This window comes from Manis javanica, chromosome 7 (assembly GCF_040802235.1).
Source record: "Manis javanica isolate MJ-LG chromosome 7, MJ_LKY, whole genome shotgun sequence".
Lineage (NCBI taxonomy): Eukaryota > Metazoa > Chordata > Mammalia > Pholidota > Manidae > Manis > Manis javanica.
Genome location: NC_133162.1, coordinates 135,534,972 through 135,558,241, shown reverse-complemented (window position 1 = coordinate 135,558,241; position 23,270 = coordinate 135,534,972). Strand labels below are relative to the sequence as shown.

The 23,270-nt window shown below is 48.0% G+C and overlaps 1 protein-coding gene and 1 long non-coding RNA gene across 6 annotated transcripts; one reads left to right on the top strand and one right to left on the bottom strand.

The window, feature by feature from the left end:
• Window positions 1-615: 615 nt before the first annotated feature.
• On the bottom strand, window positions 616-19,408 carry AMMECR1L (AMMECR1 like). Of its 5 annotated transcripts, none has more exons than XM_073241629.1 (8): window positions 19,065-19,408; window positions 17,639-17,748; window positions 10,401-10,842; window positions 8,409-8,519; window positions 7,987-8,101; window positions 7,258-7,348; window positions 5,729-5,825; window positions 616-4,084 (listed from the first exon to the last, which is right to left on the bottom strand). In XM_073241629.1, exons 3-8 carry the CDS (start codon window positions 10,802-10,804, stop codon window positions 3,973-3,975), a joined length of 930 nt encoding a protein of 309 aa, XP_073097730.1. In that variant the 5' UTR covers window positions 10,805-10,842; window positions 17,639-17,748; window positions 19,065-19,408; the 3' UTR covers window positions 616-3,972. The 5 variants fall into 5 exon arrangements, 4 of the variants coding, with proteins under 4 accessions (XP_073097730.1, XP_073097732.1, XP_073097729.1 ...); XM_073241631.1 differs by lacking the exon at window positions 17,639-17,748 and adding an exon at window positions 4,790-4,843; XM_073241628.1 differs by lacking the exon at window positions 17,639-17,748 and having other exon boundaries at window positions 19,065-19,407.
• Window positions 18,124-22,369, top strand: LOC140850511 (uncharacterized). Its single transcript, XR_012133448.1, has 2 exons — window positions 18,124-18,646; window positions 20,107-22,369. It is a non-coding gene; the product is annotated as an uncharacterized lncRNA (long non-coding RNA).
• The last annotated feature ends 901 nt before the right edge of the window (window positions 22,370-23,270 follow it).

Here is a 23,270-nt window from a genome sequence, read left to right as displayed (position 1 = left end):
AACCCTGACAGCATGCATACACATGGCACTAGGCTTATGAGTTCTGTTCTGCCAAGTGTCAAGGCCTTAGAACTGGGCATTGTAAAAAAAAACTTACATCCTTGTAAATAACAATTTGAGCTGAATACTGACAATTCCAGCATATGTATGTTTGAAAAATTGTTCCTTCTCATTTTCTTCAGACATCTCATCCCTTCCAGGCCATCCAAAAGCAATAAACATTTCCCTTTAGTTCAGACCATAGCAGTATGTCCCAGGGTCTTTGCATGGATTAACTAACGTCACTGATACCTTTATCTTGAGCATTTCCCCCCCTCTTCAGTTTTTAGCTTCTGGGGCAAGTTCAGTTTCATTGGAAAATAAAAGGAAAATTAAACCTTTGTAGAGAAATTCAAATTTTAAAGGGTTCATGAACCTTAGTTCAGGAAATCTGGCTCTAAAAAACCAGTGGCATGGCCACCAAACCATAAAAACACACACAAGGGGCAAGGTTATTGTGGGTCATGAACGCTACACAAATATGCAGGCTGACTGCGCACTGATTAGCTGTCTTCAAAAAGATGACGACTTACTATTTCAAAACCAAAAAAAAAAAAAAAAAGGCAGGACAAAGAACAATTTTTACCCATTATGATTTATTCTCTACAATACTTCGTTAAAGAGTTCAATGATTTGCACTCAGAAGTTATATAGCCAAGAGGCAACCAAGTGTAATACAAAGAATTGGTCTGAAGTCTTTGCACTGAAGGCCATACAAAGTCTCTTGCTTCAGGGAAATAAGAATGAAAATGAACAGAAAGAACACATAGCTCCCTAAGCTCCAGAATATCGATAGAAAATAACATTGACAGTTAGTGAAATTGTAGGAGTTAACATATCATGGAAAACACATCTTGTGCAAATATTAAAATTAACACCCAGGACTTTTGTATAGGTGACTTTTATTATAAACAATAAAATATATGTAATGTCTCAACTACAAACCTTTCATTTTGAAAGGGTCTCGTAACATGAGTTCCTTTAACATTATGAAGCAAAAAAGTTTTAAGAACCTCACGGTGGAAACAATCCAAAACTGACAAATTCTAGTGATCAAAGACATTCTCTTTTAATCAATGTAAAACAGGACAATTCATAATTACAGAGAGAATGTCCTAGCTGTGGGTATTATGAGACAAGCCAACTTTCCAGACCAAAAGGCACTCACAGCTAGGGATGGAACAAACTCCGAATCAAACCAGCCAGGGCTGGTTCCTTGAAAACAGTGGTCACCTACCGTTCGGCTCGAGCAGCCCAGGGACAAAGGAAACGCCAAGCAGAAAACATTCCTTCTCTTTAAACCTGCCACTCACACCACAGGTACCGGCCACCCTCTTCACTGCTTTGGTCACCCGTGTGGGAGGCAGCTCACTTCCAGTTCAGAGCTGTTGTCTCCCTATGCAAAGCTGCCACATGGATGATCCAGACCTGGTATTTTTCCTGAGAGCCACCTGCCACCCAGCTTCAGGAGGTGACCATGGCTACACACGCCCAGACCACTTCCTGACTGGGCCCATGTAGGGCGGACTGTGCTGACAGTGCCATTCCTTACAGGGCCAAGTAGTTTTCCTTGGTCGACTCCCGAGTCCCCTTGGCAGGGCAAGAGGAACTCGAGCGTGTCCACTGCTGGCCCAGGGCGGGAGCACGAGGGGCCGGGCGGGGGGTAAGGCTTCTTCACTCCAGAACCACTTCAGGGTGGGACTGGGCTTCTGCAGCCCAATTCTTGTGCACTGATTTTTTTTTTTTCTTCCCATTTTCTGGGTTTAAAATTTTTCTGTTCATTTTCCTAAATGGCAGGTACCCCACCCTCAATAAAATAAAATTAAAAACATATTACACATTGGGGAAGACAAATAGGGCAACATTTCTACAAGAAAAATTAGGCTTGAAGAGCATGGCACTGTAAATGCTTGCATGACCAGTCTCACTGAGCGTGCTCAGGGGTGAAAGTTTAGCACCATTTTTTTGCTTTTTTTTAATCTTTAGAAATTAAACACAACTGTTAACATAGAACACTTGAACAGTAATGAGTGTAGCCCTATGTACCAATACTGTTGTACAAATTGGAGGTGGGTGGCTTAGTCCACCCTGACATCAACCCATGGCACCTAAGAATAACTCATCACGTTTGTAACAAGACATTTACTATTCTCAGCAGCAGGAAATCACGAAATAATCCCTTCATCTTCAAAGGCTTTTTCATAAACCTTGCACAGGAAGAGTGCAGGACGTGAGAACGCAGCACCACAGCAAGATGGGGTGTTTGGATGCCAGCATGCTACCCTTGCACACTCCACGTCCTTGTGGATGGCACAAGATGGTGCCCAGCACACCTGCTCACCCTGTCCCTCTCCCACGGAATGGGGCCACGGCACCTAGAGTGGTATGCACATCGTTCCTTCAGCTGGGTCCCTGCTCCCCCTTCCCCATGCCTGGCAGAAGAAAATTCAAAAGACCTTTTGACTTGAATTGCCCATTTCGGAAAGCCACACCATCACCACATAGACTTCAAAATAAATTAAATCAACACTGTGTTCACTGGGTTGACACCCAGTCCACTTCAAGAGTTCTCTAAGCATGTTGTTGAAAACCAGTGTATCCCCGAGGGTCCTTCCTTCCAAGAGCCACCTCTTCTCATGAACCATTTCAGCAGTGCCGCTGTGACAGTGTTTTCAAAGCATCCTTTAAGTCTCCAACTTGTACGAACGTTGCCACCAAACGAGTGAAGAACAGGCAAGAGGGAGGGGAAACCTGCTGACGGCTGTCTGGAATCGGCGACAACAGTGAGGGAGATGTGCCACGTGAGTCTGAATGACCTAGAATAAATGAGCTGTTTGGAACTTTGCCATGGTGGGTGAAGAGTCCCAGCATGTTAGGCAGATATTCACCTTGTTTAATTACACAGCTTTGTTCTCAAGTCCCGTAAAGGCCTGAAACATCAAGTCTTCTTACGTCTACAGGCAAACCAGACAAAGGGACTCCTCTGCTCAAAGGTCCCTTGGGATGTTTGCCTGAAGAGAAAGCCCACCTGGAGACCCTGGGTCTCTCCTACGACGTGTCCTACCGCCCAGCCCCAGTACCTGTTTGAACACCTGTGCCTTCTGGGAGCCTCAACCAGCTACAGGCACTACCACCAAGAGGGAGGTAGCCGGGTGGAAAAGGGGACCTCCTGTGGGCACCCCAGTCCGGTCCTCCGCAGGCCGCGCCAGGAGACACAGTGCAGGAAGAGTGCTGGGAATCCACCTGTGCACGGGGTGAGGATTAAAGCCTTCGAGGTTGACCCAGCAATGAGCTCTTCAGCGCCATCCTGAGGGCTTCCGGTCTGGACGTGGGTCTCCCAGGAGCCTCCAAGGACTCATGGTGGCCACGTTCAGCCCTGACATGGCATCCGCATATGAAGCATGGAGGTCGTGATCAACTCTTGGTACGCAATAAACCGGAAGTTTAAAAAAAGGAATTTAAAACAACCTAAAAATGTTTCTTGTTGGTCTCCGTTGCCCAGACTGCCAGGGGAGTATGCCTCCTCAATCAGGGGAGGCCGCGGGGGGGGCGGGGGGGGTGGGTAAGCCTTCGCGATCATCAGTTCCAGCTTCTGAGGTGCGACTGACACAGGAGGCAAATCACCAGAGGCACCTGCATGCCCAGGGTCTCCTGAACCCACACGGTGATTCTCCTAGTCAGGGAGGAGCCCCAATCCAACAGAACCCCGTACTGAGGAAAGGCTGAGATAAGGCTTGGGCCCCTCAAGTTCCGCTTCCTTCAATGTAACCCCGCTCCCCTCGGTCGGCTGGAGGCAGACTTGGCAACGGAAGCTAGCATCATAAAATGGTGCAGTAATAGAAGTAACTGGACCAGGAGGAGGAGGCATCTGCTCCAATGATGTCGTAGCCATTGGTGGCCACGGGGGGGTGGGGCTGCTCGTGCAGCCGTGTGTCAGGAGTAATGATTGTAGAGGGGCGGGGCATGAAGACCACCATTCTGGAAACAGTGCTGCCGAGAAGCAATGTACTCTGCGTAACTGATTGTCACCTTCTCACTCCGGTACCTGAGGAAGGGAACAGGAAAGGCCATGAGGAACTCCAAACACTTGGCATTGTAAAGTCACTCAGCAGAGAAAACCAAAAGCTTATTCCACATTTTGAAAGAATAAAATGGAAGACCAAGAGCAATCTTACTTACAGAAAATGAAAGACAGCACAAGAAAACAATGTTGTTATTACAAATGAATGAGATGAAAAAGCACAATCACAGTTCACCCCTGAGAATGTATTTTCTGCACATCCCACCTGTGAAACACTACATAGGCTTGTCACCAGGCTGCGCTTAAGCATCTGCTACCAGGTCTGGATGAAGCATTTCCAGGTCAGATTACACGGGCGGCAGACAGAAGATGGCTGCACCAATGCCCAGTGTAAACTGCGAGTCTACTTCAGGTTAAATGTGGTATGTGTGACAGAAATGCAACCTCAATTTGCAGAAAAGCAACAAACAAGTCACTTCACTCAAAGGGGCACAGATACCTAATTCTGGGTCAAATGCTGATGAAGCAGGTAAAGGACCCTGGGGCTACAGGGGACGGGCCTCAATCCCCAGATGAATATGCCATACCATATCACAGGGTCATCAGAACGAGGTCCTAGCGCTCTGGCTGTGCTCTGGAAAGAGCCGTGAGTCAGGATGTGAAGCATGGGGTGTTACAAACCTATGGAGCCTACTACAGACCACAGGAGCTGGGTGTGACAATCCTTACCCAGAGCCATCTCTTTCCCACTGTAATCACTCCTCCACTGCAAGGTGATTATTCCTGAATTTTGACAGGGAAATGGCTGTTCAAGTAAATTATAATAATAATAATAATAATTATAATGCTTTGTATTTTGAAGTTTTCTTTCTTTTTCTTTTTGGAATCCAAAGCATTTCAAAAACACTGGGTTATCTTCCAAATAGACCTGCGAGGTTAGTATATGATTATTCAGCATTTTACAGATAAGGGGCCAACAGAAGCCCCCAGAAGCGAACCCTCTCAGTGATCCTGGTTGCAGTAGGGATGGGAAGACAACTGTCATCTATCTACTGGCCACCTGCAACACTGCCTGGCCCTGGGCTACATGTTCTCCAAATGCCACCGTACCACACCCTAAGCAACCCCGAGGGGTTGCCATTTGCTTCTGTAGACAGGAAACTTTTCCGCTCAGAGAGGTAGAGTAACTGGCCCAGGTCACACAGCTGGAAGTGGTGGACCTCAGAGTTCAGACCCCAGGTCCACGTGCAGCCTCCCCGAGAAGTATTCGCCCCAAGAAGGCAGAGGCGCGCGCCTCCTTGTACTCTGGAGTACAAGTAAAAAGCATTTCTGACTATTCTGTTAACAGGCAACCCCCCTGTCCCCCAACCACGAGTGACTTCAGCTGGCCGGGCCTCCAGCACTGAGAGCCTTCTCTTCTGACTTCAGTCTCTCCACCAGCCTTCCAGCAAGCAGGTCTCGCAGAGACATTAACGACTTGCTCAGAGGCCTGAACCCTGCTCTGCGCGACGCTGGGGAGAGCCTTTGCTGCCAGCTTCCTCGGAGCTCAAGCCTCACCAATGCTTCTCTGGCTTAGGGGCAGTAATTAGCAGAGCACATTTATTTTTCTTCCCTTTTCCATCCAACCCCAACTAAATTAAAATGACAAGGAACATGAGAGTGGCTTACCTGGTGAGTTTGATCGTTTTTCTGAATTCACTGGTAATTGGAGCCTTAAAGCCACCTTTCCTGAGCAAGGAGTCTATTGTCTGGATCTGATCCCAGTCTGAGGGAAGAGGGCACAGAGGTCAGGGCACGATGACGCCAGAGTGGGACCTGCTCTAACCGGCGCAAGAGGAGCAGCCGGAGCTGCGAGGGTCGGAGGGAGCCACAGGCGCTGGCCCCACGTCCCTGGAGCCCGTCTGCCTCACCGGCAGTCCGAGCAGAAGCTCTGAGGCATGAAATGACAGCCCAGCGCAGGCCGTAACGGCTGCCCTCAGGACGCCTGCCCTGTGTCCTTCCGTCAGATGTGATCCCAGCGTAATTATCTAGAAACAAGCATGGGCCCAACAGAGCCTGGCTTGCTGGCCAAGAGCTGGTACAGAGGCTGTTCTGCGGGAAGAGGGAACTCCAGTTCTGCAGCTTGTATTCCTCTGTGTGGCCATCCTTGTGTTGGTGATTTTAGGAGTCCCAGACAGCAGGAAGGAAGCCATGCCTTTATGAAGGATGGGAAAGTTGTTCACACAACTATTGTGTTGTTCTTGCACATTTTTAACAGATAGAACCAAATACATCAAAACTGAAAACCAAAGAGAGTCCCCTAAGTTATATTAGTGGGTTGCCCCAAATCTTTAAAAATTTCCCAACCAATTTTCAAATGGCACAAGTAAATCGATTATTTATTTAAGCAATCGTCACACCTCACTACTGAAAATACCTATGACGTGCCTCCTTGGGTAGAGAGGTGCTAGATTCATGACCTCAAAGTGGTGGCTAAAAGGCTTCCTTTTTATGTCACATCCACACTGCTTCTGAAGAGGTGTAAACACAGCCACGCCGTGTCACTCTCCACATAGTTAGTTCACTGATGTACTCAACTGGGTATTTTCTCACCCAACCAATACTGTGTGTTTCACATATTATTTTCAAAAAGACTAATTCCAAGAAAGGGAATTGGGTTACATACGACAGAATGCGGACAACACCTAAAGGTATCCTTCTAAACACTCCTTTACAGCAATAACCCGCCCAACTTACTTCCTGCCTTCACTCTCCTTAGTAAGAACTTACTAACTACTGAGCTCTTTGCAGGGGAGATGACCTCTTGCCCTTTCCCACGTATAATATTGTTTAATAATCCATGACCCAAAGTTCAAAAGTCCCTGATATGGGCCACTTCCCTTTACAATGAACTCCTGAACATGGCCAGGCTGGTTGCTGGGATTCTGCTACAACTACCTCTTGAGTTTTGGGGGCCAATAAATAAAAGTATTTACTGAAATAAGTGACACAAGAGGGTCCTTATCCCTTCTTTCCCAGTCCTGTTTCTTTCTGGTAGTTTATTTCTCATTCTGTAGGAATCTGATAGCTATTAAGAGGAAGAAAGGGCTTCATTCTTAGTTGTGGTTAGGTTGAAAGACAACACACTCCACTTTCCTGCCCTTTAATTGGCGACACTGAACAGTATCATCCACCAAAATTCCATTTGTCCAACTCACCTTGTTCCTTAGCAACCTCCGGTAAATATGTGGCTGTACGTTTGACACCTTTTTCATTGATGAATTCAATTCGAATACCATGGACCCCTACCTACAGGAAAACATAACCAAACAAATGGCATTTACTTATTCTACTAGAACTTGAGTCACCCGCCTATCAGTCAACACTGCCACCTGACCAGCTTGACCCGGTTTGAGAAAAGGGGGACCTCTTGCTTTTCACAACTAACTTGCTCTCTGATATAGAAGCCAAGGGAACTTCAGCTTGAGGGAAGGTGTGGGTCTACGCATTGCCACCTCTCTGAGAGTGTGCAGGTTGTATAAATAACTTCTTTCATAATCTTGAATACTCCACCTTTAATCTATTCCATTAAATGAACAGGCCACAGGGCTTTGACCTGGGTTCATGACTCCTCATAAACAGCTAACAATGACTTTTACTCAAGGGCTTACCAAGAGGGATCTGGAATAGCATCCTTTACCCCCATGATTACTTATGACAGGGGAGAAGGATGTGGACAGCGGCTTGAGAAGAAACTGGAGAAGCAGCCAGCCTTCATGTCTCCTCCAGCTTGTGCCAGAGCTCTGTTCTGCCCCCGTGGTGCCCCACTGCCCTCAAGCCCACGTTCGCACTCCTGCGCCCTCTCTCAATGAAGGAGATACATTACCATGTACTAACCCGAACCCAAACGAACGAGAGACGCAGATTCCAAATGCGGCTGTTCTCACCTCCCAGTCCAGGTAATCACTGGCATCCTCAAAGTTAGTGAGGAGGGAGACGGAGCAGAAAAGCTTAGGCAGCTCCTCTCGGGTCAAGGGGGGGAATCGGCTGTCCTTAAGTGCACTGGAGGGGACAGAAAACATATGTGAGGCTGCTCTGGAGTTGGGAGCCGACATCACGTGCCTGAGCATTCAGGAATCCTGCGCTCTGCAGAGCAGCAACTCTGCGTCAACAGCGATATGCCAGAAACTACTGGATGCCAGGGACTGTCTATGCCTGGACCACGAGGCGACTGACCAGAGGCAGGCCCCCACGGTCCGGGACCACCAAAACGAGCGCTCTCAAACTTCATCGCTTAGAAGAGACACAGCCAGGCAGTTGTTTCGGTTCTAGCCCATTTATCTACAGCTCTCGCGTCTGGTGTCATTACCTGGTTAACGTGTATTCCCTGAGTCCTGAATGAAGATTCATGGCTGAGAAGGTCCCAATACAGCCACGGAGCCGCTTGTCACGCCCTGTCTTCCATGTCACAAAGAGTGGACTAAAAAGCAAACACAAAACATTCTCCAGCCCCAAGTCAACCACGGTAAGAACAAAACCTTGGTTGTATCGCTGCTCATTGTGGTCATTCCCCAAAAGGACTGTTTTTGGAACTGCAGGCTCTCAGGAGAATCCCCGCCTCTCCGGGAATCATTCAGCCCCCGGGCGGGACCGGAGACCCACTCACCACCGTGACGGGGACAGAGGCTCTCTGGGCAGCTTTTCCTATGCTACGCTCCCTGCCGACAGCTGTCGTTTTCCTTTGTCTCCCCAGAACTCAACTTTTCCTTCTTCTGATTTTCCATGTCTTTCTCCTCTATTGACATGAGCGCCCATTTCCCCAGCTCCATCCTTCATGAAGACACACAGGGCCTGTGCACCTTCCTACCTTATTTGCAAGCGCTCTGTGCAACCCCATCTTGTCCCCATCATTTTTTCTGCCCCTCACAACTGTAATTACCTCCTGCTTATAAGCGTTCAGAGAGGAAAAACAGTGTCTCCTCAAAAAAGCTCATTATCATTATGAGCAGAAGCTGCCACTTTCTGTGTCTGGCCAAAGTCACACCGCAGTCGGCTGCCTGAAACTGATGGAGGCAGAGTTTCTGGGGGCACATTCCAGGGCGGCCCCTTCTTCCGCAGAGTCCTCCACACTCACACGCTCCACTTCTGAGATTCCGAGGTAAATACTTCTAAAAAGCAACTTACACTTTTGAAATGATCTACTTCTTCGATCACTTCTTTAGAGCTGATCTCCCACATACCCACCTCCTTCCTTCTGATAAAACACGAACAGCGCCAGCCAAATCACTCTCCCCGAACCTACTGACGCGAGGCCCACGCGAACTGCAGGCGTCCGCACGACGGAATACAAGCCACCAGCAGAACAGCCCCTCCGCGCCAGCACTGAGCCCCCACACCGCCAGGCCGTGCCCCCTCCAGCAGGGGCGCTCGGTCCCCACGGACCAGCTCCACGCCTCCACCTGCTCTGTCAGCACTGTCCGGCCCTGTAGGTTGGCCCATTTCCCCTCCATTTCCTCTCCTCTGACACCATCACACAGGAGTAACTTCCCGCCCACCTCGGCCCAGGGGGCCACATGTGCTGTTTGGCTGCGTGTGTGATCTGCCAACTTGGCAAGTCTCCCAAGAGAAAGGACCTTCCCTTCGTGCACCTCATTCCCTGCCTGGGGGCTATGCGCTGCCTCAGGCTGGCATTAACAGCCAGGGAAGAGTAGTCTTGGGCCAATGAATGCCCCAAAAGAGCAGCTCAAAGATGCTTCCAGTTCTGAGCGAACACTGGCCGGGGTCTCCACTTTATGCTTCACACATATTCCTTGTTTAAGTCACTGACACCATAGGGCTTGGGACAGAGAGCTGATTCTTGAACTAAAAACAGTAAAGCAGGCTGTGACACCCTTGGTGGGGTGCCAGGGGCCCTGTGGCATTACCACAGGATTCGCAGCGCACGAAGTGAGGTGCCTTCAAAAGAGAATCACAGCTCCCCTAAAAGAGCTACTGCTCGCAGCCTGGCCTCAGACTCCCACTTCCCTGGGCCCTCCATGCCACGGGGACCCACGTGCAATGCGTGGCTTCTCGACTTGGGAGGCTCACGACCTCCCCACTGCCCTGTGAGCCAGCCATGAAACCCTCCCGACTTCTAGGACCTGAACAGCAAGCCTATCCTGCCTCCAACTGCAACCTGGCCCCTTCATTCCGAACCCAGTGAATGCTCTGGGTACTGCCTGGACATTCCTCCCACCCTGGTCCCATTACCCTGGGCCCACATGGCATCAGCGCCTTCTGGAAGCCATAGACTCTCAGGAGTGGCCCCAGACGGAGGCCACCATGCCCTTCTCATTGTCCCTGCCCCTGGCCAGTTACTCACTAGGGGTCATTGGTGAACCTGGGAAGCCGTGGCTGTGGGAAGCCATACAGGTGACAGTAGAGGACATCAAAGCAGTAGCAGCACATCTCTGCGGTCACCACCAGGCTCTTGGTGCTGGCAGGTCCATTGGGCCGGGGAAGAGGGTTCAGCGCGCCCGAAGCGGGATTCATTCGCGTGATGGGAGAGTTTGCAGGTGCCAGAGTTAAGTCCGACGCATTCTCCCGGCCACTGCTGCCATCCACATGCTGGTGGTTTTGAAGAGGGCCTGAACTAGAGCAGGGGACAGTCGCGGACTGGTTCCCGTGACCATGCGCTCCACTCCCCGATAACTTGGGCTTCTTGACCCCACAACAGCCTGCTGCCAACTTGGGCTCGAGTGGAGGAACACAACGTCTTTTTCCCATCCTGATTCAGTGCTTGAGGTCTGGAATGCTGCAGAACCCTAACCCAAGAGAGAACAGCTACGGGTTAGTTCACATGGTTAGTCACAAGGCAAAGACAAAAATCAAAGAGGGCAGAAGCTGTAAACTCTCCCCCTCCACAGGTCACACGGCAACAAAGGGTGGTGGGGCAGCAGCACCTCTAAAGAGACAGTCAGTCCCAGCTCCTAAGCCCTGCTCCTCAGGGGGGGCTGTTTTCGATTTCACCATGGATGGAGGCAGGCAATGGGCAGCTCCCTCCCACCAGGACTCACTCCCCAGGGCAGAGGAAGGGTAGGTAGCAGCGGGGACATTTCCAGAGGACTGGAAGGTCGCACTTGACCCGTCAGGCCCTTCCTCAGGTGGCCTTCTCTACCTTTTTAGAGACTCCATATTGCACCACCATGTTTCTAAAGGACCCCAGAGGAACCTGCATGGTCTTCCTGGTAAGCGTTCTTGTCAGCAACAACCTAAATCTACCTGCGTGCTGCCAGCCCAGACTTCTGCAGGAAAAGCAGTTAGCCGCCGCCTGACCAGACGTGCCTGCTGGCCCGAGGCTCCCTCCGTGCTGTTCTCACGGCTCTGCTGCTCCAGCGCCTCACTCATTTTCTTTGATTCTCCTCTGAACTCTCTCCAATGTCTACACATCTTTCCAGCCTTTCAGGACCCCATTCAAAAAAAGGTACAGCCTAGGAAAAATCTTTATTCACACAAATGACCCAAGCCCCACAGTCCTTTCGGGAGGCAGCTATTCCTACCCTGTCAGAGCAAGACAGATGCAAAGACACTCAGCTGAACAACGTGGGGCACGGGGTGGGCCGGGGAACCGGAATGGCCCATCTGATGATGGAAATGAAGGAAGGAATTTTTCACTAATTTTCCTTCTTATAAAGCTTAAGGTAAACATGTGTAGCTATAACATGACCAAGACCCTGTCTGCTGTCTGTCAATAGTTAACAGGATCAGGAAAATAGATTCTAGTTATTTCAATGTCAATAATACCAAAGTTGTAAAATTCAGCTGACTTGAGAAAAGCATACTGTATTTTTTCTCAAGCCACTACAGTAATTTTAGCAAAAACAAAACAAACAAAAACAACCACACACACACACACTATATATGTGCACATGCGGGTGCGTGTTACCTAACATTTTTCCCTGTGATACAGACATGTAGTGCATATGCCTTTTTAGGCAATGCTCTACAATATATTTTGTTTGTAAATTCTACATTTTAAACCAAATTAGATATTTACATACCCATTTGCTTGCCATTATTTCTACAAAAACAACTTGTCACTGCAGATTGAATGAGATACAATAGTTCACAAATATGATCTATGTCCTTGATATATGCTGATCCACACAAAATACTCATTTTCGTACCTAGGGGGATTCTTGGATGGAAACTGTCTACAGTGGACAGACACACAGCCTCCACCCACCACCTTGGGGCTCAGAACGGGCAGGTGCTTTTTTTTTTTTTTTTTTTGGAGACAGCCTCAGGGACTTGATACGATTACGATAAACCCTATGACCAGTCTGTTTCCAAGCACAAACGTCGCTGTCTTGTGCTGACTGTTAACAGGTTAGAAGTGTTGCCTGCAGAGCCAAATGGCCTGGGTGCAAATTCTGATTCCTCCAGGATCAGCCTCTTTATGACTCCATTTCCTCAAAACAGGAGTAACAGTAGTGCCTGCCTCCTGGGGTCGTTAGGAGAACTAATGAGTTTAGTGCAGATAAAGTACTTCAGACAGTGCCTGGCCAGGAGGCAGTATGTCATCAACATACTCAGCTGCTCACACTGTCTGTCTCCTTGATGGACTCCTTGCACTGGGATGCAAATTTCAGGTCCGCCAGGACTCCGCTGAGCTCTCAGCTTAGAGCAGTGCTGGCATGGAGCAGGTACTCTGTCAAAAGAATTTTACTGCATTCTTGAACCACTCAGCAAGGCAGATGATGTTTACCGTGACTTTACAGAGGAGAAAACTTGGGCTTAATAATCAAGAAAACCTGCTCTGAGCCAGACTGCCACTGAATGGCAGAGTTAGGATTTGGATCATAATCTAGCTGTCAGACTTCAAGGCCTGCTTTGTCTATCAGGTTACAAAGAAGAATGAGGCCTGCCAATAATACCCACTGGATTCAGTCCCTTTTCTAAGGGCATGATAAAAAAATTACATGCAAGGGTTTACTAAACACTAACCTAATAGTTTGTAGAATCTTGCTGATAAAAATGGAGCAGGAAAAAAAATCAAATACTAAGCCCAAAGGCAACATCTCAGCCATCACCTGGAAATTATCAGAACCCACCCTGCCACTGTCACTTGAGTTCACCATGGACACCAGTGGCCCCTTGACTTTCTACCTTGCACATAACCGGGCACAGGGCTTAGGACACTTGCTGAAAGAAGCAGCAAGACTATCTCTAGAGAGCTGGGCCCCAAAAGGGCCCTGAAGGGAGCCCCAAATTCAAAGCAGCAAAGAGTAGGGCTGAAACCCAAAGGTCAAAAAAAAAATCTTTCCTCATTCTCATTACACCAAAGCACACCTGAGGGAAGTAACGTCACGGAATGGTGGCAACTCAGATGTTCCTGAGCGGGTGTCACTCACTGTCTGCCTGGTAAAACACCCTACAACACAGCAACGGAAGGGATTTCCAAGCCATGCCCTGGAAGATGACTCAGGTCTAGAAGATTCTGTCTACATACCACATACAAAGCTGATCTGTTGAGGAATGATCCCAACTGGTTTCAAGTGATTACATTTAACAATCTCCCCAACACCCTACCAAACTATGATTTGAAATCAACAGAACCAACCCAAATGTTGTGATTCTTCAGGCCCAAGCATTTCTCTGGAGGCCACTAAGTGAACAGTTCAATCAGTAATTTCAATTAGTGACCAAAGGCAGAGATAAATATATCAGAAAGCATTTCTTTAAAAACATGTTCCACAAATTTAAATCTCTGAAAAATTTCAAATGTATACAAAAGCAAAACGGCCTAATGAACCCAATACCAAGCATTAACATTGTTCAACACAGAGCCAATCCTATGTCCTCTACAGCTGACCCAGTTCCATTCCTGCCACCAAATTATTTTGAAGGCATGTTTTTTAAGAGGGCCAGTATTTTACTTATCTGTTAGCATAAAGGAAACCTTAAGTGAACGACAGGTAAAGAATGAAGTAAACCAGAGTGCTGACAGTAAACACTTTATCACAACATTAACCCTTGTCTACCAATCTCCTCACAACCTTGTCTCCGAGACTTCTGACCCTGCTCCAACAAGGTGCATCTCACCACAACCAACTGGTTCCGGACTCGGCTCCCAGGGCCGCCCTCATGATGAAAGAGACACTCATTTCTCCAGCAGCTCAGCTTCTGAGAAGGCAGCACGGATAGACCTTAGAACAACAGCATTTCAGTACTGACCTGTCTGACCAGCTAAAAACATATCCCCCGAATGACACCCTTCATCTTTTCTGCATGTATTTGTTCTTATCCTTCCCCAAACCTCATAAATGGTACCAACAATGGTACTTAGATCGTGGGGTAACTGAATAGTTACTATGAAGTTGGTTCATCTGAAATAATGAACTGGGTGTAAAAACTCTTGCTTTAGAAACGCATATATTACCAAGACCCTGCCAAGCCGGCAGCTGGTTTGTCTTTCAAAGCTCAGCTCCAGGGCCGCTTGCGCAGCAGCCGCCATCCCCGTCCCTGTGTCCCCCTGAGAGCCCTCAGAGTGACCTGGTCCGCACTGGACTTCCCCCGATGGAGACAATGCCGTACTTCCACAAACCGCGGGAGCGAACACAGCAATCACTGTCCTGCCTCTTAAGACCCCCTAACCCAGCAAGTGTCAGCCATTCAGGACCCTCTCCGTGTGGAAAAAGCCACCACGTCCTGCACCTGACATGCAACACTCAGGGGGTCCTGACCTTCAAGAGGGTCACAGCAAAGGGCTACGGCGACTCTTCCTCCCTCTCTGGGGGGGCGGAGCACTGCTCTGTTGCTCTGGGCTGGGCGGTGTACAAGGCCACTTAAATTTCAGCCAACACCACTGTCCCAGAGGCTGGGGGGCACTTAAAACCTCTCTTTCACCATACATAACACGGTGCCTGTGTATACCGTACACACCAACCATCTTACCATCTTACCTCAGATGTCCTGGTAATTTCACTTAGGTTTGCCTTTTTCATTCAAAGAGTGTTCATGGCCCAAACTGTGCTTTAGACCCTCGGTCCCACTGGGAGGTGCTGGAGGAGTGTGCTGGGGCTGAAGGTGAGTGAGCACCAGTATCTGCTCTTACCAAGCACCAACTCCATCCAGCCCAGACCAAGGAATGGTTTAATTCATAGCAAAATGGGCGGCCAGTGTGGACAATTCATTCTAAAGACTAGGTCAGTTATGCCCTAAATTAACTTCTTGGTCTGATTTATGCCGGTAGCTATCTTATTTACTGAGATGCACCTGAAAATGGCCAGCCTTGCACTGGGCTTCAGGAGCTGGTAACTTAGGGATGCTCAAGGCTTTCCTCTGACAGGCCATACCTGGTTTCTAAACTACAGTTGAGAAGAACTTATTTTTCTTTCTGAATGATGGGAGCCTTAAAAGGTACCCACTGGAGCATTATTTGCCTAGGGGGCAATTTATGATTTCAGGAGTTAATACAAATGTCATCTCATAAATTGCTGATGTTTATAAACAAGGTATGGAGACCAGTAGTAATGGGGATGTGAGGACACCCTAACTTAAGTGGCTAGCTGGGCAGCAGGGCCTTCTTCTGCCGCTGGTGATCCCATTCAAAACTCCTTTGTCCACTCAAAGCAACAACCTAATGTCTTCCCAGAGCAGCTCCCACCTTCAGAACATAGAGCCTAGGCTTTGAGGTTATAGTCTAGGCCGAAATCCCACCTCTGTCTTGTCACTTACTGGCCATGCAAACTCAGGCAGGCTGTCACATCTCTGCAGACTTAGGCTCCTGCTACTACAGAGGGTTACTCGTGAGCATTCCGTGAGTATGACGTGAAAAACATCTATCCATTCTTTGGCACATAACTACTACTTATTGAAGTGTCTGCTAATACTAACATTGCTACTACCTCTAGTGATAAAAGTAGAGTTGGTTATAAAAATAACAGCTCTGCATTCTTAAAATTTCTAGAGTAACAAATGCCCTCATAATAAAATTCTATTAAGAACTACTCAGTAGTCTAAAAGATCCTATAATTAGCATACGATTATTATTACTCCAATGACCTTGATGCTTTTCCTCTTTGGAAAGCAATGGCTTCTAATCAATCATCTACTGTTCTTTGTACTGTGAGATGCCAGGAAACTTAAGGAAAGGAAAGAGTATTGGGCTGAGTTCTAGTCTACTGGGGGCCTCTTTTAAGCTTTGACACATACAAAAAAGAGACTAAACTTGCTAAATGTTACTAAATTTTGTAAAGTCTGGATATATATTGAGTACTAATGGAATTACCGTGTCAGAGTAGTAATTTAGTATAGATTTAGTATAGATTTCAAACAATAACCAGATAAAAATATCTAAAGAAGCCTGGAGGTAGGAAAAAAAATCAAGATTAATCTTTTGAAGACAAGCCTTGAAACAGCTCATGGGAGTGCAGGAAGGGACATAAACTTATCACAAAGAAAACAGATTTAGGAGGTAGGAAAGAGGCAAAGAAAAAAGGGATCTCTGCATTTTCTCCTGTTATTATTTAGTGTCCAGATGTCCGCTCAAATCAAGCTTTATACAGAAGGAACAGGTTGCTGTTTCCTTTGTGACATAGAGAGTTGAACTGAAATTCAATTTAATGATTATTTTCTGAATAAAGAAATGGCACCTGAGCTATAATTTTGGCTCTCTTACGGAACCATTCCAAGAAACAGGCAGATAAAAACCCACAAACTCTCTGGTAATCATTTCAAGCAGTCACTTTTGTGTTTTTGAAAACATATCCAAAACACGTGTGTGAAAATTTTTCCTGAAAAATACAGATCTGTATAATTGCTTTTAAAATTTATAGATTTAAAAAAACGCACAGAACTACACATTTTTCATGTCAACTAAAAGAAAAACAAGAATACAGGAATCAAGTTTTAGTTCTGTTTTCAGATCCCCTCCCTTTACTATGTGACCCATGACAAGAAGCCAGATCCTTCTGGGCCTTGGTCCTTTCGCTTGTAAAATGAAAATATTCATTCCCTGCTTCCCTCAGAGAGGGACTGTGAGGCGCTCTAAGACATGAAGTGCTCTGAAAAACCCACCCTACAGGTGTTAGGACACCACAACTCATACACTCCAGGGTTGCTAATAGCATAGCACTTCTGATATGCTCAAGAATAATAGTAATTTTTCTAGAACTCTGTTTATATGTAGAATTTTAATTATTTTCAAGAAAATAGGATCATTGTGCAGATTAGGGCAAAATGTTCCAAAAAAATCTCTTAAGATTATAACCATATGGAAGAGACCAGTCATTGACCTTGATCAGGAACTGCATTAACTTCTGAGTTTTGATCGAAGGGGTGGGAGCCAGATCTTCCGTAGTGAAAACGTGAAGGGTAAGTGTAATGCGAAGTTGCCACCAGGTCACTCTGCTGTGACTGTGGAAAATAAACTTGTCTTTACATATTTAAATTATTTTAAAAGAGAACAGGAAAGAACATCAACATTAGGACCCCCTCGGGGGCAGTGGAAAAATACAAGTGGACCAAAGTAAACCTACATCCTGAAATCCTACCACAGGCCTCAAACCACAGAAGGAAATACAATGCTATTCTTAATATGTCTAAGGTAATACTCACTGAAAGAAGAAAGTTTGTATTGTCAGCGGAACAGCTATAACAGAGGAGGGGAGCTATTTTGTCTCTGAAATGAATTTCCTTGCTTCCAATTCCATCCCTTCTTCCTGTACCTAAGACGGAAACGCAGGCGCAGTGAATGAACAAAATCAAGGCACTGCAAAGGTAAGACATGGATGGTTTTCGAAAATTACAACTCAACAGCAACTTCTAGGGGGAAAAAAAAGGCTTGGGAACAGGCTCTCTCCTTACTTCAAAACATTTCTAAACCTAAATCTAAGGCAGCAACGGGCTTCCACGCACTGAATCACCTCCTGCTTGGCGTCACCACCGAGGATGCTGAGGATCAAAGGTTTTATTGAACCTGAACATGAGATACACATCAAAACTTCCTCCACACATGTGGACCAAAACTTGCTCTCAGGCCAAATATACCATTTTCAAGGCTCTCCTCCACTGGTTTCAGAACACATATTCTCAAATCCTCTGCAAAGACGGTGCTGAAGAATTACTGGACAGCAGGCCAGGGTCCTTGAGGGCAGGCCACCTTGTTACCCCAGGTGGAGATGGTGATTGTTGGTAAGAGTTACTCATCCTTAACACTAGTCCTGCACACACCTCTCCAACTCTCCTCACCCCACCACAGTAGAGAACTGAGCCTCCCCAAAGATGTAAACAGGAGACTCGAGGCCCCACCCACTCTATCCAAGGAGAGGGCAGTGAAACAGGAGAGGCCCGGAGGAGCAGGGCGAGGGAGCGTGGAGTTCAGCTCAGGACAGGGGACGGAGGAGGGGGGCGAGGAGCGAAGGGCGACACCAAGAGCCTGGGGAGGTGGCACGAACCCGGGCGCGTGGCGGGGTAACGCGAAGGGGGCTCTGCGCCGACAAGGAAGGAGACACCGAGGGTGGGGCTGGGGAAACGAGAAGAGGAGGAAGTGTGCGCGTGGAGAGTTCGCAGGGAAAGGACGCGGCCAGCCGGGAGGGGCGAAGCAGGCAGAGGCAAAGGTGGGAGGTAAGGAAACGGCGGGTGGGCAAGGGGAGTACGGGCGGCTGGGAGGGCTCGGGGAGAGAGGAGCGACGCGAAGGGCGGCGGGGGCCGGCCGCGGGGGTGGGATCCCGACGCCCGGCGGGGGAGGGGGCCGCCAGGCGGCGCCGGAGACCACCAAACTTTACGCGGACCCGAGCCCGTCTCCAGGAGGGCGCGCAGAAGGCGCCCGAGCCCGGCCTGCCCCGGCGGCGGGCCCGGGCAGGGGCGCCCGGCCGGGACACGCGCCCGCAGGCCCCGCCCGGCGTCCCCCACGCTGCCCCGGGACCCCGGCCGCCGCGGGGTGCGCCCGGGCCCCTCCGCGCACCGGGGGAGGAGGCCCGGGGCCGGCGGCGGCGACCCGGCGGGAGGCAGGCGGAGGCGCGACGCAGCCCGAGTTTCCCACCTTTTCTCCTGGCCCAGACGCAGCCGGGGCGGACGGGACCTCTCGCGCTCTGCCTGCTCCTCCTGCTTCATGGAGCCATGCGCCTGGGTGGGGGCTCCCGAGAGAAGCGGGCCCGCAGGCGGGCCGGACGCGCGGCGCGGATGGGGCGGGGCGAAGGTGGCCGGCGGGCGGGCGGAGGAGGAAGCGGCGCGGCGGCGGTGGCGGCAGGGGAGAACTGCTAGAGGTATTCCCCGGACAGCTGGAGGACTGAGCCGAGCCGGGACCCGAGTCCGCCAGTATCCCAGCAGCCACCGGAGGCAGTGAGGTAATGGAGGAAGAATGTAGGGAGTCCTCCAGCGGACCACACGGCCTCTAGCGAGCAGCCAAAACCATAGAGATCAGGGACCTGCCAGAGCACCGCCCCGCTGCTGTCACGCGGGCCGAGCCCGCGCACTTTATTGGCTGGCGCCGGCCTACGAAATTGAATTCAGGAGACTGCCTTCCGTGCGCGGACTGAGTCTCAGGCAGTGGGAAAGGAAGGGGAAACGCAGCGGGGTTCGTGGAGGCTGCTGTCCCGCGTGTCGCCCAGCGCGCGGCGCAGTGCACGCCGGGCCGCAGGGGCCTCCGCCAGCCGCCGCCGAGCGCGCACGGGCCCAGTGGGCGGCCTGTCGGCGGAGCTCGGGACGCTGCCGGTGACCGCGCCTCGTCGCTCCGCCCTGGCGCACCGCGGGACCGCAACCCAGCCGTCCACGGCCCGTCTCCGTGCGCCCGGGCTCACGTCGCCTCGCCGACCCGGCCGCAGAGTTCGAGAGCAGCCGGGAAGGGGACGCGCAGACCAGCCTTCAGTCACGCCGCCGCCTCGGCACCGGGAAGGTGGACTCGGGAATCCGCTGTCTGTCGTGACCTCTGGGTTCCCAGGCCGGAGGTGACTTTAGTGGGATTGCCCACCGAACAGGATTTCTCAGTAGACCACGGAGCACGTTCCTCAGCACTAGCAGGGCAAGGGTTCAAAACGAACAAGACATTTTGATTTGATGACTTCGCATTTTATTTTTAATTACAGATGGAGTTGCTGTAAGTCCGACCAAGTTGCAGTAAGACCACCCCAGCGCTCCAGGCCGCGAAGGCACGCCCTGTTTTAAAGCAATGCCAGTCTTGTTAACACAGACTCAAGCCCACAGACAGACTGTGGTGTTTTGCTGTTCTGTTTATGCAAAAAGGAATCCTTAACGTGTTTGTCCTCAAGGAGCAAAGAAAAGTATCTAGTAAAAAATGCAAATCAGATCTGACAGTGAAGCTTTCCAGCAAAAGCCTTCTGCTCTAGAATGCATAATATACTCAAGCATAATAAGATCTACTACTACAGACTTCTAGCATAATTACCTGTAGGCAGCAAAAACTGAGGGAACTGAGTGATTGGTGTCTCGGATCTGGAGCTCTCAACACGGTGAAGAACAACAGAAAGGAGGAGACAGCTGTGGTTTATAAAAGAGGAGGTGACTTAAAAACGATTTCTGTAGCAGTCTTCATAAGTCCTGTCACAGTCTTGACACGTTTATCTGCTGTTGAGGCCGCATTTGCTGTTTATAACCTTGGTCTGAAAAACTACACATTATGTATATGATTATATGGCCCAGAGCCAGAAATGCTGGAGGCAGCAAGCCAGAGGTCAAAATTATTTTTTTCCTGAATAAGATTAAATCCTGACAAGATAATCAGAATGAATTTCACATAGTGAAAATCTTTCCAGCTGAAAGTCTTAAAACATTGCATCCGGAAAAGACCTTAGTCTTACTGCTCCCAGGGTGGTACTATATCGTCATTAAGCAGCCCACAGATAAGGGAGTTACTGCTCTCTGGTTATCAAGCTGTCAGGAGGTAAATGATGGAACCAAGTTGGATTTGAAACACTCAAGACAAAAACCTTGCTTTGAGCCGTCAAAAAGGCATTTTACTGAGAAGTAGGACCCAGATGCTGGGACTGTTAACTGATGCCTAAAGGCAAAGGGTCAGGACTTTCAAAAAATTACTTTGGGGTCATCTCGTGTCAGCAACAGTCTGATGTGAATATAGATAATGAAATTATGAAAAGGAGGAGGAAAGTGAGAGCAATATATGCCATAAATAAGAGGCTGTCTTCCCTGCCTTCTCATTTCCTACATGTAATACAGAAACCTGGTGCATAGGAGGCATACAATAAATATTCGGAGCCTGGATGAATAAGGGAAGAAAGCTAGCAAGCTGCAGGAAGGTCATGTAGTTGGGAGAGGGGAACTGCAGAAAAGCTAGGGGGCTCAGGGCCTCTGATCCTGCAGTGTCATCCCCATCCGCTATGATACAGCTGCATGACTCCGTCATAATACCTCAAGACAAATCACCTGCCTTACAGAGACTAGCTCTTAATTGTTCCCACCACAAAAAAATAATTATGTGACATAACTATTTCACTCTATAGTGTTAATCATATTGCAGTATATAAATATCAAATCAACACATTGTACACCTTAAACACAATGTTACAAGTCAATTATGTCTCAATTTAAAAAAAGATATACAGTAATGTTTAAGAGAGTGTACTCTGGAATGAGACAGCATGGGTTCAAATTCTAGCCCTGACACTCAACTTGGGCAAGCTAATACATCAGTGACTCAGTTTTGTCATCTGTAAAATGTGGATTGTAACTATCTAACTCAGGGATGTTATGGGACTTAAGTAAGTTTTATATATATAAAGCTATTATCAGCACACTAAAAATGCTAATTGAGCCTCATTAGCATTAGAGTATTGTGATAAACATGAAATTAGCCTGCACACCAGACATACTCATTCTTTTGGATTTGCCCCTTGGATGAGCAATGCTTTGATGTTCTAAGGGCATTTGCCAAACCGTAGTCACAAGATTTCATAGGAGATCCTGATGGGTGATTGAGATTTCACCATTTCCAGATTGACATAAGGCAGGTCTTGATAGGAGATACAGTCTGAATCTGTGCTTCAGCCTCCATGAAAGGCAGGCAGGTAGGCACAGAGAACCTAATCTCCCCCAGAGATAGGGCCTGCCTCCAGGTAAATCCAGTCGGACAAGGATGAAAACTTACCTAAAAAAATCTTTAGCTGTACATATAAATGTAAATGGGTTAAGTATTTCAGAAATGTGAAATAGTTTAAATAAACTGGTAAGACTTTTTTTGTTTGCAGTAGAGTTAGACTGTATTAGTTTGAGAAGATGTGTTTTCAAAGTTTGTCACTTGGGTATACAATTTAACATCAAAAAGTTTCTAAACTTCTAGTACTACTGGGAAATAAACCAAGTTGAAAAGCTCAAGTCACATGTCCATTTATTCTATAAATACTATCGATGTCTAGTCTGTACTGAGAATTTTGAATTGCTTTTTTATTGAGATATAACATACACATGTAGAATGCACAAATCTTAAGTATACAGTTTGATGGATTCTGCATTGCATCCATGTCACCACCATCCAAATTAAGATGTAGAAATTCCCAGCAGCTCAGGCTTCCTTGTGCCTCTACCCAGAAGATACCATTTCTGACTTCTATCATCAGGAATAATTTTCCTTGTTTTCGCATGTAGAAAAGATTCATGTAGTGTGTCTTCCTTCGTCCCTGGTTTCTTTTGTTCAACCTTATGTCCAAGAAATTCATCTCTGGTTATGTGCAGCTATAGTTCATTCTTTTTTTATGCCATTCACACATATTGAATTAATGTCGCAATTTGTCTATCCAGTATATTAAAACAATCTTACTCCATTTTCAGAGTCTAGAGATTTAAGATTTTTTTTAAAAATACGATCTCATGTTTGTTTGCAACTTCAGTATAGTTCATGCTCAAACTGCAACGGTTAAAAATGTCTATTGTTATCTGTAAGGATCCAGGCAGGAGGGAGGTACTTCAAGGCAGCAATACATCCTCAGCTTGTATGGCCTCAGGGTTATGTCACCTGCACTCTCTGCCGAAATCTTGCTGTAGAGAACTTAATCTTTCTGACGTTCCATAGCACATCACATTGAGCTGTTATGCTGGTGACATCTTGCTGAATGGACCTGATGAGCAGGCAATGGCTAGTACCTTAGACGCGTTAGAAAGTCACATGTAGGAGGTGGGAAATAACCCCTAATCCTGGTTAGTACTGTATCAATTAGGGTCCAGGAAACAAAACACATTAGGTATTTCAAACAAAAGACATTTAATACAAGGAATTGGT